Source organism: Bos indicus, chromosome 25 (genome assembly GCF_029378745.1).
Source record: "Bos indicus isolate NIAB-ARS_2022 breed Sahiwal x Tharparkar chromosome 25, NIAB-ARS_B.indTharparkar_mat_pri_1.0, whole genome shotgun sequence".
Taxonomy (NCBI): Eukaryota; Metazoa; Chordata; class Mammalia; order Artiodactyla; family Bovidae; genus Bos; species Bos indicus.
The window spans coordinates 23656352-23674396 of NC_091784.1; the positions used below are offsets into that span (position 1 = coordinate 23656352).

An 18045-nucleotide genomic window follows, 5' to 3' on the forward strand; every position below is an offset into this window, starting at 1 on the left:
TTTAAAAACAAAGAAACAACAAAAAGGCAAAACAAAAAAACAGACCTCACTTTAAGAGCGGGCAGTTAGAATAAGAGCTTGTTGTTTAGTTTTCATGTAAAACTATTTCCAGTAAGATTATTGCATGTACATGAGAAAAGCACGCGACTCCTAACTCAGCGTTACTGGTAAACACAGTAGCATTTCAGCATACATGTTGGACAGATTGGCATCTGAAGGCAAAAACCACAAATAGTCTTAATAACGTTTGAAAATCCCACAGATCACCCAAGGAGCCTAGTATAGAGACTAGTACTGCCTCTTACTAAGTCCGACGCAGTTTTTTTTCTTCCAGAACTGGCAAAAACTGAGGCTCCTATGGTTGGCATCCAGTGAGGAACCAAGTTATACCAAAAACGTGTGTCTTTAGACACCAGCTCACACAGATCACCATGAGAGGTGGGTTGTTCTCATATTCACTCCTGGACAGACATCCTCAATATTTAACTCTTTTTTTTCTTTTTCTCCAATCAAGTACATTTAGTAACATTTAGTAACATGTGTGTGATGCTACTGTGTAGGGCTCATCACAGACCACCAAGCAAAGCTTGGATGCGCCAGGTACGAGTGTTAACTGGTGGCTACACACCTCCTGTCGGGACGGATTAATGTTTGCAACGAACTAGAGCCGAGTTCCTGAAACTGTCTGGACTCTGACAGGCCTGGGTGCTCACTGAGTCGCTCCCGAGGGACAGGTCCCCTGAGGCAGGACCAGGGACCATGGGTCGCTGCCTCTCCCTGTGCCAGCTCCCACCACCGTGAAGATCATAGCTCTGAACGCACCTCTCCTTCTTCACCAGGTCCCCCTCCATCACCGCCATGCTGGCAGGCCGCTTCCTCTCCAGGGTCCCCGAGTCGACAGGGTCGTTTCCAGTGTGGGATGAGTGATTGGAATTTGGGGTGGTGAGAGGTACGAACGCTTCTGACACGTTGAATTCCACCTCTGCCGGAAGAAAAAGAAGTGTGTACGTGAGACACAGCGCACAGGGGCCAAGAGAGCTGGAGGACACCCCACTGGGACAGGAGACTCCTCTCGTCCACGAGCCCTCACTATTTCACAAGGGGAAGCCCCAGGCACCTCATCTTCTTAAGGACAGTTTCCCAAACCAAGGTAGGGGGGTAAGGTAAGAAAACTAGAGCTAAGGGAGGGGTATGATTCAGCATCCAAGTTACACAACTCCCCCACTTTCTCTTTTCTTAAAAAAAAAAAAAGAAAACATGGAATATGGAAGAGGATACTGAGCATGGATGACTACTTATTGGAAGCAGAAAAAACTAAGATATTTACAGCTTGATATTAAATAGATAAAAAGGGCGGTATCAACTTCATACTGTCTATAGCAGGTTCTGAAGACTCGTTTTCTCAAAAGAAATCTTGGCTCTCAAAAGCGTGATCAGGGAGCCTGGGGTGCTGCAGTCCGCGGGGTTGCAAAGAGTCGGACACGACTGAGCGATTCAACTTATTGAAAAGCATGATGCTAAATGAAAGAAGCCAGATACAAAAGACTACACTCCATACTCTTATTTATATAAAAATGTTTAAAAGACAGACTGTAGACACGGAAAGCAGATGAGTGATGGCCACCGGCTGAATGATAGGCATGACTGAAAAGGGTCATGAAAGAACTCTCTGGGATGATGGAAACACTCTATATAAATCGTTGTGGCAGGTACACACTGGATGTATTTGTTAAAAATCATTACACTGTACAGTCAGTTGTTAATTTATGCAAATTGCACCTCAATGAACACTGACCCCCTCCAAAAAAAAAAAGGAAACCCTGGGCAGAATGCCAATTATCACCTATCCATCACACATTCACTATGCATCCTTACATGAGTGGGGTGTGATTCTGGATGGTGGGAACTCAGGGGAAGAGACAGATGAGAAGAAAGATGACTATGAGGAAAAAAGACAGAGGAGAAGAGCTGTGCTTGACCAGGCTTCAAGGAGCTTACACTCCAGAGGATGACAGCCGGGCTGCTCTGGGCAAAGCTGGGGCGGAAGGGCCAGACTCCCAACCAGTACCCGAAAGGGGGCCCTGCACCCCTGAGGATCCCTGCATGTCAGTGTCACCTCTTCTACAGAGCCATCCCTGGCCCTTTGTGCCTGACACCTGAGTCTGTCAAATCCTCCCTCCACCTTCCTTCAAAGGTGTCATGTGTTAGAGTTTCTCTGACGATCAGGTCTCCTTTTCCAAGGAAGACAGCACATCTCACCAGCAAACATGCACCTAGCGAGTACTCAGCACACACTGGCTGAATGGATGACTCCATGTGCCGTGAAACAAAGTGAAATACCCAACAGTGAGGCTACTACTGTGTGAAAACAGGAATGCCAAGGGTCTAAAAAGAAGCATGAAAAAGTAAAGGCAATGTGATGGGATTACTTATGCATTTGCTTCCTTAAAAAGATTGTTTATACATAGAATTCTCATATAGCTCAGCAATGCCACTCCTGGATATGTACCCAAAATAACTCAAATCTGGGAATTAAACAGATACTCCTATACCGATGTTTAGAGCGGCCAATTACCAATAGTCAAAAAGGTGCAAACAGCCTAAACGCCCACCAATCGGCTAACAGATAAACAAAATGCTGTTTATACATACAAGGAATATTATTCAGATTTTTAAAACGGAATGAAATTCTGACACATGCTACAACATGGATGAATGACCCTTGAAATTGTTATGCTAAATGAAACAGGCCAGACACACAGGCTTAAACATTCTATGATTCTACTTATAGGACATGCATAGAACAGGCAAATTCACAGAGACAGAAAGTTCAGTTGCTCAGTTGTGTCCAACTCTTTGTGACCCCAGGGACTGTAGCACGCCAGGCTTCCCTGTCCATCACCAACTCCCAGAGACAGAAAGCAGGACAGTATTAACAGTTACAGAGACTGAGGGGCAGAGATAATGTACACTTATCGTTCAGTGGGCAGGGTTTCAGTTTGGAATGATGAAGAAGCTTTGGAAATAGATGATGGTGGTGGCACAACACTGGGAATGCAGTTAACCCTCTGAATTGTACACTTAAAACGGTAATTTCATATTATGTGTATTTTACCGCAATGAAAACTTCAAAGATAAACAACAAAGAAAGACTGTTTATACTACTGTTGTGTATCAGTGTGTCGATGAAATTGGAGCGGCAGTCACCTTCGGGGAAGAACCAGTTGGCGTGCTGGATGATGGGTTCGATGACCGCAACCACGTGGACGGATGTGGCAGCTGCCATCTCAGCGAGCGTTCTGCAAAGGAAGTAGACAAAGTTAAACCACCTCCCCAGGTCAGCTTCTAATTTCTGCAGGTTGAGTCAGGGCAATTCAATTATATTGAAAGGATAAAACATTTAAGTACAAAGGCAAAAATGAGATCCATCAGGCTCTGGCCAAGGAGTGTGGCAGTGATCACCCAGGAAGAAAAATTACCCTAACTTGGCCGTCACTCCTTAGTCTGTGCTAACAAGTATGACGTAAGTCAGTCCCCAATGATGTCTCAGAATGCTGGTTTTCAGTTGTTTGGGGACAGGCCTGCATTTTCCCACTCCATACTCTTGCCTGTGGGAGTCACACTGTCTAAGACCCCGGATCACATATACAATGGTGATCATGGCTATGATGCAGCCAAGCGTATGCAGTGTTTCGGGGTGTCTCTTATCACACAGAAGACCTGGGCTCTGCGTTTACACATGTTAACTAAGGTTGTCACATACAGATGTGGACTGGTCCCAAGGTGTGTGTTCAGAAGTTGACAGTGTCTGAATGCCAGGGCTCACAAGAAAGAAAATAAAGAAGAATTGTTGTCCCTGCAGTTAAGGAGCTCACATCCAGTCCAGAGTCAGAACACAGGATGGCAGACGGGCTGCAAGGGCCTGACATTTACTGGGCACCAACCATGCTCAGAGCCTCAGATTCTTCACTGCACTTAATTTTTACAGCATCATGACTGTTCTGAGGTTTTTCATATAAAGGAGGACACAGATCTCTGACAGACTGGATCCCACATCCGACTGTCCCAAACCTACTTCCTCCCTCCTTTTATCACTAGAACCTGTCTTTCCACTGGGAAGAATACTTTTGCTCTGATTTCCAACCATGTGAAAGTTCTAGCTCCTTTCAAATTCCAGATTAGTTGGAATCTGAATCCAAATTCTGCTTGAAAATCACCCTCCCCTCTGGTTCATGCTTCCCTTCCACCCACCTGGATTCTGATTCTCCTGCCTTAGAACCTCAGCACGGGGGAGGAACGATTCACTGGTATTCTTGGCCAATCTTTCTTTTTGAGGAGATATTGTTTACCTATTGATTTCAAGACCTTTTTATGTATCTGGATATTTTTAGAGGAACTCCCTTCCCATTTGCGAATTGCTATTTATTTAAGGAGCTTTTTGACTTATCTGTTTCCTAAACTGCTTTTATGCTTATAAAATCCTCTTACATTATATGCTCAAAGCTAATAAATATTTACCTGACGCATTTATGTTTATTTACTTATTTTTTTTTAACTTGCTATGTTTATAACATCACTCTTTATAATTACCTCTTTGGTCTACCTTGGAATTTATTTGCTGTAGGATACGATTCACTATGTAGTTAGCCTTTATATTCACTTATCTTTTGCTTTATAACGTTGGATCTTTGTAAATAATTTTATAAATACTTTCCAAAACAAGAGTGGGCATAACACAAGGAAATGGATGAATTAAAGATAGAAAAAATTTGATTCAGAAAGTCCTTATATTTTTTGAATGGTAACTTGAACCATTCATGATTTTACAAAGCTGAAGAGAAGTGAGGGGAGGCAGGGAAGAGTGGTAAAAGCTAAGGACAGATCCTGTGGGCCCCACCACTTCCCTGCTGTGCAATAAGCAAATTATTTGTCCTGTCTAAGCCTCAGCATCCTCATCTGTAAAAATGAGGACAGATCACTGATTTCAAAAGGTTATGTGGCAGATGTCAACATGAGTGGTTTCCTGGACGCTTCCTAGTTGACCTCTTAGATACCTCTCCTCCAGTCAATCTACAGTTCTCAGAGCCAACAAATAATCTTTCTAAATCCAATTTGCTCAAGTGATTCTTCTGCTGAGAAATCTTGATGCCCTCTTCCCAGCATGACCCATAAAATAAGTTGCTAACATCTCAGCAAGATGCATGAGGCCCTTCATAAAGTGGCTCCACAAATTTCACCCACAGCCTCATGACCCCTGTGCTCAAGCTATATGAGACCACATGATGCACCCCACCCCTCATCCCCAAACACAGAGACCAGGGCCTTTTTATGCCCTCTGTGCCACGGCTCATTCAGGTCCTACCCATGGAAAACCGCTCATCCATCATCAGTCAAGTGCCGTCTCCTCCTGAATGACTCAGCCCAAGCTGTGTTCCTCCTTCATAACGTCTATGATGCACAGATGTGTGTGTGGAGCTTATCACTGCACGATCACCGTTCACCTGCCTGGCTGCCCAGGACTGGGGTCCTTGGAGGACAGGGACAAAGTCTCTTACACCTTTGTGTGACCAGCGTGTGGGACAGGACCCAGCGCATAGTAAGGTCTGAGAAAGTCGGCTATCAGGGAAATATCGACTTCAGAAGTGAATTTCATGTCTACCCTTCGCATCAGGTGGAAAGCAGAACTTAGATAATAGGATACAGGGAACGGTTACTCACCCTTCATTTTTGGCCCATAACAAGTTAGGGCCTAACACGATTGCAATGTTGCTGGGGGTCATTTTATTAATGTCGCTGGTCTGAGCAAGCTTCGCAAGGAACTTGATTAAATACCTACGGAACAAAAGAGAGAAGAAAAGCATCTACTCTGAAATACTTGGAGGAGCAGTACCTTCCTGCCCATGGGGTGCTCAACCCCAGATCCCACAGATGCTAACTGCAGGGTGTGACTTAACCCAAAGCTGCCTTGGGTTAAGTGTGTTTTCTTTTTTTTTTGTTATTGAAGTAACCTTTATTGTCCCATTCTTTGTGACCCCATGGACTAGCCCGCCAAGCTCCTCTGTCCATGGAATTCTCTAGGCAAGAATACTGGAGTGGGTTGCCATTTCATTCTCCATAAGTACATGTTCTTTGTTCCAGGGAATAGATAGTTCAGAGCTTGGAATGGGAAAACAGCTCAAATGCAAACCTCAATGATTCAATCTCTATGTGCTATATATTTCTAATCTGTTTTTCCTTTATGACCTGAAATAAAGGACCTCTCTACCCTGAAATAGATTACAATTTGATTAACAGTGGGGTCAATATATTCTTAATGTGAACATAATTTCTTTTTTACAAACATGATTTTAAAAATACAAGTATAGGTTTATTGCTTAAAAGAAACTGTATATGAGAATGCTTTAGGCCCTAATTATGAAAATGTCCAATTTATCATATACTCTCAGGTACAAAAATAGCACTATAAAAGCAAAAAATTAAGCACAAACCCAACTATTTACCAAGAGGGGGCTGATTAAATAAATCATAGCATATCCATACAGTAGAGTACTATGTAGCCATAAAAATGTATTACACACTGATATGGACAGACCTCCAGGACGTGCATTATAGCAAAGAAGGCAAGGAGAAGAATGATGTACCTAATATACAGTGCCATTTGGTTTAAAAAAAAAAAGTGAAAGGTGTGACAGAAACGTTTGTAGATATGTATGTAGACATATATATATGTATATATATTTGATTCTACATCTATCAACTCTTGCTGAGAGGATATACAAGAAACTGAAAACACGAGTTGTTTCTCAGGAGAGGAAGTAGGTGGCTGAGAGACAAGAAGAGGAAAGAGATTTTTTCCATTGTACATCTTTGAATTTTGAACCATGGAAATGTCCTCCCTAGTCAAAAAACAATTAGTAAAAATTATAATGAGTAAGTTAAACAAAATAAAAGCTCAGATCCCAAACTACCAAGCACTGTAATTTAGTTTCCACCATAAGACACTGAAGAAAGAGTACCTGCAATTACAAGCTGGGTGTGTTAAACAAATCAAATAAGGGATTATAAATTTAACACATTCATAAGGCATGGTTGATAGCTAAGATATTAAAATATTTAGATTTCAAAATATTAGCTAAATATTAGAATATTTAGCTTTAGCTTAGTAACAGGATCTAAGACTGAAATTAAAGGTCAGGTGACATACCAGAACTTTCACCAGTAAAGTATCTGTCATTTCAGATCATATCTTCTTACAAAGTTTTCTTTGGTTTTAAACAACTTTATTACCTCAGGCTACCTTTTTTACCCTCTCTCTGTGCTTCTTCAAAGTTACATTTTAAGTCAAAGAGAAAACTGAAGTTAAATACTAGAAATTTATTCCATGGCAAATTTTCCTACAAACACAGCCATCCCACAAACTAATACATAATCTCCATTTCTTGAAGTTTTATTGAGCAGGATGATTTGTACACTGCTTAAATTATGTAGCATATGTGAAACACATTACAGAAAGGACAACTATTGTTGAATTTTTGCCTTTTAGATATTGGACAATTTGGACTCCAAATCCAACATACTGTCGATCAAACTTTTCATAAGAATTTTTCCCCAACAGCTGCAGTGATGAGATGGTCAGGAGACGTACCTGTCGATGGCAGACATGATGCCCGTGCTCCAGACACATCACAGTAATATATATCAAGCCCCACTCCCAGCAACCCCGAGTTACCCTCCAGAGCATTTTTTTGATTGTGCCAAACATGCTTGAATCCAGTGGCCTCTCCGCTGCGGATTAAACCTTTCTTCATTGCAGCTCGGTGGCTTAATTTGCAGAATGCCAATCATACATACCTAAAGTTAACAAAATTTTGTGGTGGCAACTTCTGACATGTTCTCCATAAATCCTGAAGTTTTTTGTCTTGATCCTGTACGCTGAGAAAAAAAATTATTTATAACCGTTTATTAACACTCATTTTAGGAATACCTGTGTTCATTTGCTATATTAGCAGCGATGCCCCCACTGACAGAGAAAGCACAGTTGGAAAACAGCACAGCAATTTCTAGTGGTTCAGATTCGGCACTTTTCACTGCCGTGGCCCAGGTTCAATCCCTAGTCAGGGACCTGAGATTCCGCAAGCTGTGTGGCACAGCCAAGATTAAAAAAAGAATTAAAGGGGCTTCCCTGGTGGTCAAGTGGTTAAGACTCTGAGCTTCCAATGCATGGGGCAGCGGTGGGGGTGTGCAAGATCGATTCTTGGTTGGGGAACTAGGATCCAACATGCTAGGTGGTGTAGCCAAAAAATAAAAAATTAAATTAAAAAAATTTTTAATTAGAAAGCACAGATTTTGGAAAGAAACGAATATGGAGTCAAATACTAACTAACATATGCTGAGCAGTTAGTCAACCTCATTAAGACTCAATTTCCTAAAGTGCCAAACTGGGGATAAGAATGTTAATTCTGCCAAGTGACTGTGAGCTTTCAGAGACAGAACAATGAGAAACCACCTAGATCAACGTTTGGCACACAGGAGGCATTCTGAAAATTCTATCTAGACAATGTGTATATTCCTGTACAGCGTCCGGGGCTCAGGTCTGTTGTCCCAAGGGTGGCCCAGCAGCAGATAAGCGGGCCAAGCTCCTAGCACCCCAATCCCCAGGGCTCTCCCTGTGCTCAGTACTGCCCAAAGGCTCCGGGCCAAGAAGCCCTTTCTGTTTTGAAGCAATTACAGGAATTCTCCTGCTGCAGAGTTTCAATGTGTGAGCTTTCACAGACCCAAAAAGGGTTAGATCAGAGCCCGCAGGGCAAGAATCAACTCTGCCCACCAGCAAGAGAGGGCGTTAGAAGTTGCTCACGCAACACACCTTCGGACTTAAAACCTCCTCGACAGCTGAACCAGCCTGGAGAGCTGTGGGTAGGGGTTAAACACAATGACAACTCTAGAGGCCAGTGAATGTGTCACTGGGAGGGGATGACATTTCTCAAGTATAGAATCAACACACCAGTAGACAGATTCCCTCTTTTACCACTTATTTCCTCACAGGGACAAATCTGGGAATCTCAGAACAGAGAGAAAAGTCAAGGCCTAGGAAGAGGGAAGGAGCCCACCCAGTACGAGACTCCAGAACCCCTGACCTGACACTGCTCGGTGGGTTCCCCCAGCCCCACACATGTGCGTACCCAGAGCAGGCAGTGCCCCGTGCTGCTTCCAAGGACACAACTGGCCTAAGAGGTCACTCTTACTTTAAAATCCTGACTGTCTGCCAGGGAGAAAGCCTTGTGCCACAGCTGCACAGAAAAGCTCACGGACTTCCCTGGTGGTCCAGTGGTTAATAACTTGCCTTCCAGTGCAGGGGATATGGATTCGATCCCTGGTCAGGGCACTAAGACCCCACATGCTGCAACTAAGACCTGATACAACCAAAAATAACTAAATATTTAAAGAAAAAAAAAGTCAACACCATAAAAAAAAAAAAAAAAGCCCAAATGCCTGGTTCAACTGATGATGAATGACTCATCAGAACACATGGCTTATTTCTAATCACTGCTCGTTTGATGGGAACAGGTGAGTATTTGAAGATGCAGGGAGGGGAGAGGAGGGGAGGGGAGGTATATTCCCCTCCCCTTATAGGTGAGGAATTAGGCATTCTGAGAGGAGGCGAGTCAATTGGGAGGGACACGTTGACCAGGAGGCGGCCAGGAAGAAGCCTCTAGAACTTTTGCAATGAGTTCTGCCTTGCCTAAAACCAACTACTCCTGGACAGATAGAAGCCGGGGTTGGAGGGGAAGAGATAAACAGCAGGGACTCAGGCTCCGGGGCAGAGTTCTGGGTGTGGATTCCAAGCTCTGTCAGTTAAGTGACACCAGTCTTTCGTAAGCCTCCGTTTCCTCATCTGAACAGTGAGGATAACAGCCATTTCTGCCTTTCATGTTATTAATTATCGGCTGCAGGAATTCACGGGCATAAAGATTAGTACAGTACTTAGCCTGCAGTAAATGCTCAGTAAGCATCAACTGTTGTTACTGATTACGTCAACATTATATTATTGCACAGCTGAGTTCCCACACAGCTCAAAATACCTTATTTTAATGTTGTTTTGTGGTCCCCAAGAGTAAGGTGATTTACAAACAAGACAGAGTATTACATTGTTTTCTTTAACTTTTAAAATTCGGTGTTCTTTACATACACACTACCATATGTAAAATAGACAGCCAGTGGGAATTTGCTGTATGACTCAGGGAGTTCAAACCGGTGCTCTGTGGCAACCTAGAGGGGTGGGATGGGGTGGGAGGTGGGAGGGAGGGTCAAGAGGGAGGGGACATGTATACCTATAGCTGATTCCTGTTGATGTATGGCAGAAGCCAACACAATATTATACAGCATTATCCTTCAGTTAAAAGTAAATCAATTAAGAAAAAAACAACTTGGTGTTCTTTACACTTACCTCGCAACCTGTGTCCATTCTTCATACAGATTAAAAGTCATCAAAGGTTCAGGCAGCTCCCGTAAATAGGACTTCAAAGCACCTGAAATTAGTAACACCCTCTTTGAGTGTGACAAGGGGCAAGGCTGGGACTCTTAGGATATATTATTTTGCAAATTCAAATGACCTCAATTATAACCACTCACAATACATAGAACAAATTATGAACTGGCAGGAGTGGTTAGAGAATGAAATATTCACAAGACGATTTCTGTCCCATGTAAAATATATTGAGAGATCAATAGAAAGTAAAATTAGCTTCAAAGTCAAATTAATAGGCATCATTTCTCTGCGCAGATGGAGATTTGGGGGTAAAAGAAAGGAAGAGAATACAAGCATGCCTCCAAACATTTGGATTATAAGCTTCTTTCACCTTTACTTAATAATCAGGAAAATAAAACAAAACCCCCAAAACAGGAACAGAAAAGATACGTATGTGTAAGTACGCACACTTTTGAGTTTTGTCATTTCAGTTTTGTCACTTAAATCTATTAAGGAGACCATTTCAGTTTCATCTGTTACTTAAACTTAATGTTGAACGTTCAGCTGATGCTATGTCACCTCGAGGCGTCTTCTTCCACGGAGCTCACCTGCTACGGCGTGGGGGTCAGAGTAGAACTCATCCAGGTGAGAAGTAGAACAGTCTAGAGCAGCTTTCAGTTTCTTTAACTTGGAGGCCCCAGCCCCAATTCGGAAAAGGCCCTAAAGACAACGCAAAGCCATTAGTATCACCTCCTGTATATACAGCACCTGGAACTCTGCTCGAGGTTATGCGGCAGCCTGGAGGAGACAGGAGTTTGGGGGAGAATGGATACACGTATCTGTACAGCTGAGTCCCCTCACTGTTCACCTGAGACTACCACAATGTTGTTCATCAGCTATTTGCTTTTGTTGTCCAGTTGCTAAGTTGTGTCCAGCTCTTTGCGACCCCATGGACTCTAGCCTGCTAGGCTTCTCTGTCCATGGACTTTCCCAGGCAAGGACACAGGGGTGGGTTGTCATCCCCTCCTCCAGGGGATCTTCCTGACCAAGGGATGGAACACTACGCCTCCTGCATTGGCAGGTGGGTTTTGTTTTTTAACCACTAGCGCCACCTGGGGTAAGGATTTCATAAAATAAAAGTATGTAAATACCACCCTCCCCCACCTCACAGAGTACTACACAAATGTAAGCATCTTGCTATTGGAAACCAAAGCTCACATAAGCTCTGGTTCAGTAGTACATCATGAAATTCACTTCCACAAATCATGACCACAGTATAAAATGAAATAATCAAATGGGGCCAAAAGAAAAAAAAAAAAAAGGCAGAGTGTACTGCAGGTAGGCAAGGTAAATATTGCTCTGTGAAAGCTCTCTTTCATTCCATGTCTACAGAAGGTAACATGGACAGGGTTTCAGTGTGAAATGTGGTCACAGTGAACGCGGTTCAAGAGTCACTGGTCCGGGGAGACCGGCCTGGGACGGCGGGGCCCCTCACCTCCTCCTTCATGCCCGTCTCCAGCAGGAGCATCACGCAGGCCTCGATGGGCAGTGCGATCTCGCGGCCGCTCCGCTTCAGGTGTTCTTCCAAAGGCGTCCCAAAGGCGGGCTTCTCCGCCCACTTATCTAGAGCAGCAAACTGTCCAGTGAGACACTCGACCACCTCGTGGGCGTCACCAAGTTATTTCCTCCCCCAGACTACCAGGAGGGATTTTTCTTTTTTTCTTTAGCAGCCTGTAGCTGAGGCTTTGGGAAAGGGGGAAACGTGTCCTCTTTGCTCGTGTCCTTTCCTGTTTACATATGTGCCAGGCTGGGAAGGTGGCCTGTGGAGCAGAGCCCAACACGCCATGGTGCCCGACGTAAGATGCCCAGCGGAAGCTGCAATGGGGCATCTGGCCCAACATGCACCCGAGATGGGTGGGCTGCCTTGGGCCAAAACCAATGGCCTGTCTGAGCACAGAGGTTCCACTGAGAAGAAACTGACCTAGCCGTGCAGGGCAGCACTGGTTTTCTATCCGGAGGACAAGAAATTGACTCCTTCCATTGAAAAAGGAAGTAATTTCTTAAAGATGTAAACACCAGCCAAGTATTACTAAACAGGACTGGAGAGGGCCACCATAAACTCCTACCCCCAGACCTGCAGCACCTCTTGGTGCCAGACCCCCAGACTGCCCAGGATTCTGAGTGGAGAGAACGCAGCCCCCACAAGGCAGCTTAGGCTGGAGGCTGTGCCGACAGCAGCAAAGCAACGCTGTGTATTATTTTCCGGTCATATGCGCTGCTTCATTCCACGAGAGAGGTGAGGCGGCTTAGCAGAAAGACAAACGAGAGAGCGGGCACACAGAAACAGGCATTTACGACGGGGATGCCCAAGGGAGACTAGGAACTGGTGGTGGGACCCGGGCTGCCTGGGGGCCCGTGGAGACCCAGTACTGATGGAGATGCATGCAGAAGCCAAAGAGAGCAAGTCGGCTGGTGGGAGGGACTCCACCGGGACACGTGGTTCAGGAAGGGTTCCTCTCGGCATGTGGACACGTGTCCTTCAGCCACTTTGCTATTCGAATCTTGAATGCCAGATGGGCAGTGTTACCCCAGCATGGCTCTGACACTGCTCCACATGTGATGGCAGGAGGGGCCCACTGCAAGAAAGAAAGGGAAATCCCACGAACCCGGAGACCTGGGCACTCCTGGGAAGTCAGAGGTCAAAGGCTGCTTTTCTTTGGTGGAAAGAGCAAGTAGGGTACAAGAAATCGACTCCTTCAGTTGAAAAAGGAAATAATTTCTTAAATATGTAAACACAAGCCTAGCATTATCATACAGGACTGGAAAGGGCCAACATAAATTCCTACCCTAGGACCTTAAAGGACAGGGTGAGGGGGCGGAGGGCAGTGGCCACTCTCAGAACTGTCAGGAGGCCCCTCGCCCCTGCTGAGGGCCCCAGCCCTGGTCCATGGAACTCTGAACACAACCCGCACCCAGGGGCCTGGCCCTTCTCAGAAGACAGAGCTCTGGGACAGTCCACTCAAAGGCCAGATCTTACCTCAAACACTTCATCCCTTTATTTAAAGCAATGATTCTCAACACAGGCAGAAGAGGGCCAGCTGACCTTCCCCTGAGGGGGTGGGGGACACATCAGAATCACCCAGGGACTTCTGAAAATGATTCCTGCCATCACCTCCCTGTGCCTGACCCTGTGATGCTGAGGGGCCGGCACACTCCAGACCCTGGCCGGAACTTTCAGGTCAACACTGGACAGGGTGTCTCACCCCCACGTTGGTATAACGTTGGCAGAGGATGGGTGTGAGAGCCCTTGGCTTAGAGACCACTCTGGAGGCAGACTTTACCACCAGGGCTGCCCCCACAACAACAGACCCCTCAAGTGACAGATCTGCAGTGCTGGGTCAGAGTTCACCCCCCAGCCCCACTCCCCAGGACGAGAGCAATCAGAATGTGAAGAGAGCACAAGACACACATGTAAACAGACAACAGAAATTAACAAGATGAGACGTGTTTGCTAAGTCACTGCAGAAAATGGTATAGACGAGGGTCGCAAACATGACTGTGCAGGGGCACCGTAGGAGCTCCATCCAGTGGGGAGCATGTGTGTGGTCTGTCCCAAGGCAGCAGCCACTCCTGGGAGCTGGACCCGTGTCACTGTGCGGGAAAGCACGTCCAGCATCACCAGACGCTCTGAACTTCCAAGACAAGCCAGAGATTAGGACTGTTAGGGTTTTTAAGTGATGGCAATTAGTTTAAAAAAAAATTTTTTTTTAAATGAGAAACGGCTGTTTGCGACTTCTGGTGTAGACCATAAACGCTAGAGCGATTTGGGAGACGCAAGTGTTCACTGTTGGCTTCAGTTGTCAGAGAAGGCTTCTCAAGGAAGGGAGCTTGGTGAAAGTCTTAGAAGATGGATAGGAATTAAGTAGACCAGGAGGACTTGGGCTGAGAAGAGAGCAGGGATCTTGAGTCTGGGAACGGACACTTTCGTCCACACCCTTGCTCTAGGTGATGGGGTCGTGAGTGGGAATGGAGAGGAGGCATCAGAAAGGAAGGAAAAGAGGGCTCTGAGGTTTGAAACCTGGATTGTCTGAAGGAAAGGAGGTCCTAAGGAGCCCAGGTGGAGGAAAGGTCAGCTGGTGTGGGAGAGCATCAGTTTGCTGCTTGAGATATGCTGAGTTTAAGACAACAGCCAGTCATCGCCTGAAACTGAGGCTGTGTGGATGAAGATGCGGGTGAGAGTGGAGGCCTGGAAAGAAAAGCTGGGGAAGACGGGAGGCAGAAGAACACAGGAGCAAGAACTGGATCGCAGAAAAGGCTCAATTTCTGATGTGGAGAAAACACAGCCCCAACAGTGGTGGAAAACACAAAATGAGTGGGGGAACCGGCAAAGAAGAGCCCATTCAAGCCACGTCGCATGCCAGAATCTGACGATCCAGAATCACTGACCCAATGGGGCTTGCAGTGCCTTTTGTCTTCCAGTTTTGGTTTTAATCGTAAAGTGATTGGAAGTGGAAATCAGACCACAAAGCACACGGGTGGGAAGGTGGTTAGAAAATTGAGGTGGTCAATAGAAACGAGTCATTTGAAGAGCCTCCCAGAAAAACCAAGGAGAATGTGATGAAAGGAGCCTCCATGCTGAGGACAAGCAGGTACTGAACAAAGGTCAGACGACCAGAGTGGAAGACCAGGGCGCTGGGTGGGAGGTTGAGCTTTTTGCCTACCATAAGGACACTCTGAGTCTTTCTAGAAATAGAGAAGAAGGAAGAGGAAGACAGAACTAAGATAAAAGGCAGACTGGAGGCAGAGGTGGAAGGGGCTGAACTGCAAGGCTTGGGCGAAGGCAGCAGCCTCAGAAAGAGAGAAAGAATCTCATTTCTTTCGACGGCTGCTCCCGCCACATGCCGGCTTGTCCCTCCTAAAACGCCTGCCTGCCCCTGCCCATTCCCCATGACTTTCTGACATGCTTCTCCAGGGAAAAGAGCCTTGGGTAAAAATAGAACAGGAGCTTTTCAAAAGCGGGGAGTGGAGCTGCTAAAGAAATTTATTTTTTGTGTCCTTTAGCCAACCCTTCCAGACTAGGCTTCAAAGGCTAAGATGGTGAAGTTTACTATTTTGTCCTGTGTAGGGCACTGAGCATAGGAGGTATCCCATAACTACAGGCTCTTGGCGCTCTGACCTTGGCCAGCAAGAGCTGGCCCCTTGCAAGGCTGAGTGTTCGCCGGCTGCTTCATTCCTCTGCACTGTGACTCAACCCCATTACCCAAGAGTTAGGAGATGGGATCAGATGGGAGATGGGCTAGAGAGTCAGGCAAGACACAGAATTTTCTAATTCTGAAATCTAACAACTCTCAGGCACAAAGACTATCTGTTGGGATTGCCTACTATTAATATTTAGGAGAGAGGAGTGGTATTCTTGAGGGGCCAGTGTGTGAGCACAGCCACACCCACGCACACATGTGTATGTTTCACAATCATGGAGTTGTCACACTCAGCGCCTGGCTTAATCCTCTTTCAGCTCAAGACCAAGGCTTCTGTCGGGGGCATTTAAGTTCCAAATGTCAGGACCATACCTTAAGGCAATGCATGTAACATGTCTAAAGGGGACAGCAGTGTCTGATCATCTACTGATCTCTGCTGGGAGATGCTCTGATAGCAAATCAGAGAGGATTAGAATCAAAACTAAGCATCAAGGGAAAGTTTGGACTGCTCGTAACTCAAGGGTAGGATCAGCAATGTGCCTGAACACGGTGGGCAAAGTGAGTGCTGATGAGAACAAGATCTGAAGGAGATGGTCACGTTCTCATGACCCGATCACACTGATTACATGCCTAATGCTGCGGTATCAGGTACTGGCTTCTAAAATTTCTTTTGGGAAGCCCCCAACTTTTTTCCTAGAGTGTATGCTCCTGGAATCCCAGAGCCAGAATAACGCCCTATGGAACAAGTAACTGATTTGGGAGAAGGTAATTAGAGACTAGAAGGTTTTGAGCCTGTTTAGAAGACAGAAGAACAGGCGCTCCCCCAAAGGGTGCAGCTTTCTCTTCAACTGAAGGTTTCAGAAGAACTGCGAATGCTCCGTTAGTATGTTAATTTGGGCTTGGAAGAAAGTAGAGAATGCAGCAAGGGAAGATGAAAGTGTGCTGGGGAACAGTGTCCGCCGAGGCAGAGCAGCTTTGTCCAGAGGAAACGCATGCAAAGGAGCTGGGTGAAGAAGAACAGAGGCGGAAGTGGCAGAGGCGAGAAGGAGGCGTCAGGCCAGCACGCAGGTTACGTTACCTTGATGGGCTCGCAACTCGGGAAGGGCCTTTTCTAAGACTGCTAATGCTTTTCTATGGTAATCTGCTTGAGCTTCTAATAACTGAGAACAGACCCACATTCAAAAACAAAAGTAACGTTAGCATTGGATGGACATACACACAATGGCTGAGCAAAACCAAAAATGACATCTTTTGCAAAAAAAAGCTAAAATGACTCAACTTTTACAGTGCTTTCATGTCTCGCCAGGGCAAAGTGCTTACCGTAATAAAGAATTTGCCGTACTCCCCTTCTTTGGCCATAAAGTTGTACATGTCCGCTGCAAGTTGATCCTGGGTAAGTGGAAGAGGAGATGTGTCATTGAAGAAAAGAGAAGTGAAAGCAAATAGCATCTGAGAATTGATATCCATGAACTCCAAGAGCAAAACGTGATGAAACAGCCACAGACTAAATGTCCATCAACTGATTGGTATACTCATACATAGGGATGATGAAAAGAATAAGCAAGCTTATTATGGCCTGATCTTATTAGGTATGGCCTGATAATAAACCTCTAAGGTTTATTATCAAAATGCCTTGTTAAGATATGAAACAGAACATTACTTCTGGGATAGTATGTTACTACCAGTGTAAAAGAGGGAGAGGAAAGATTTTTACCACCATGTTTGTATAAAAATACCTCTAGGAAAAAAAGCAAGAGGGTTTGCTTAATAACAGGGGTTACCTGTTGGGAGCAGTGGGAACTAGGAGGAGAAGGACAAGGGTGGAAGGAAGACTTTATACTGTTTTATACTTTTGATATTTGAATTAATGTACAACAGACTGGTTCAAAATTGGGAAAGGAATTCGTCAAGGCTGTATATTGTCAACCTGTTTATTTAATTTATATGCAGAGTACATAATGCGGAATGTTGAGATGGATGACTCACAAGCTGGAATCAAGATTGCTGGGAGAAATATCAATAACCTCAGAGAAATATCAATAATAATGCAGGTGATACCACCTTAATGGCAGAAAGTGAAGAGAAACTAAAGAGTTGCTTGATGAGGGTGAAAGAGAATGAAAAATCTGGCCTAAAACTCAACATTTAAAAAACTAAGATCATGGCATCTGATCCCATCGTTTCATGGCAAACAGATGGGGGAAAAGTGGAAACAGTGACAGATTTTATTTTCTTGGGCTCTAAAATCACTGCAGATGGTGACTACAACCATGAAATTAAAAGAATTCATGGAATTCTTGAAAGAAAAGCTATGATAAACCCAGACAGCATATTAAAAAGCAGAGACATTACTTTGCCAACAAAGGTCTGCATAGTCAAAGC

At 44.9% G+C, this 18045-nt stretch overlaps 1 protein-coding gene across 6 annotated transcripts in view; it reads right to left on the reverse strand.

Annotated features, from left to right (window-relative positions):
• Positions 1 to 18045, reverse strand: part of ARHGAP17 (Rho GTPase activating protein 17) — a 100050-nt gene that overhangs the window by 20980 nt on the left and 61025 nt on the right. For all 6 annotated transcript variants that reach the window (XR_011564050.1, XM_070779827.1, XM_070779830.1 and 3 more), the window contains 9 exons: positions 16984 to 17052; positions 16742 to 16823; positions 11961 to 12088; positions 11074 to 11185; positions 10445 to 10526; positions 7852 to 7932; positions 5719 to 5832; positions 3208 to 3299; positions 823 to 982 (listed from right to left, as the gene is read on the reverse strand). Coding sequence is in view for 5 of the 6 variants with exons in the window: in XM_070779827.1 (XP_070635928.1) it covers positions 823 to 982; positions 3208 to 3299; positions 5719 to 5832; positions 7852 to 7932; positions 10445 to 10526; positions 11074 to 11185; positions 11961 to 12088; positions 16742 to 16823; positions 16984 to 17052 (920 nt within the window). In the remaining variant the exon portion in view is untranslated. The remainder of the gene's footprint in view (positions 1 to 822; positions 983 to 3207; positions 3300 to 5718; positions 5833 to 7851; positions 7933 to 10444; positions 10527 to 11073; positions 11186 to 11960; positions 12089 to 16741; positions 16824 to 16983; positions 17053 to 18045) is intronic.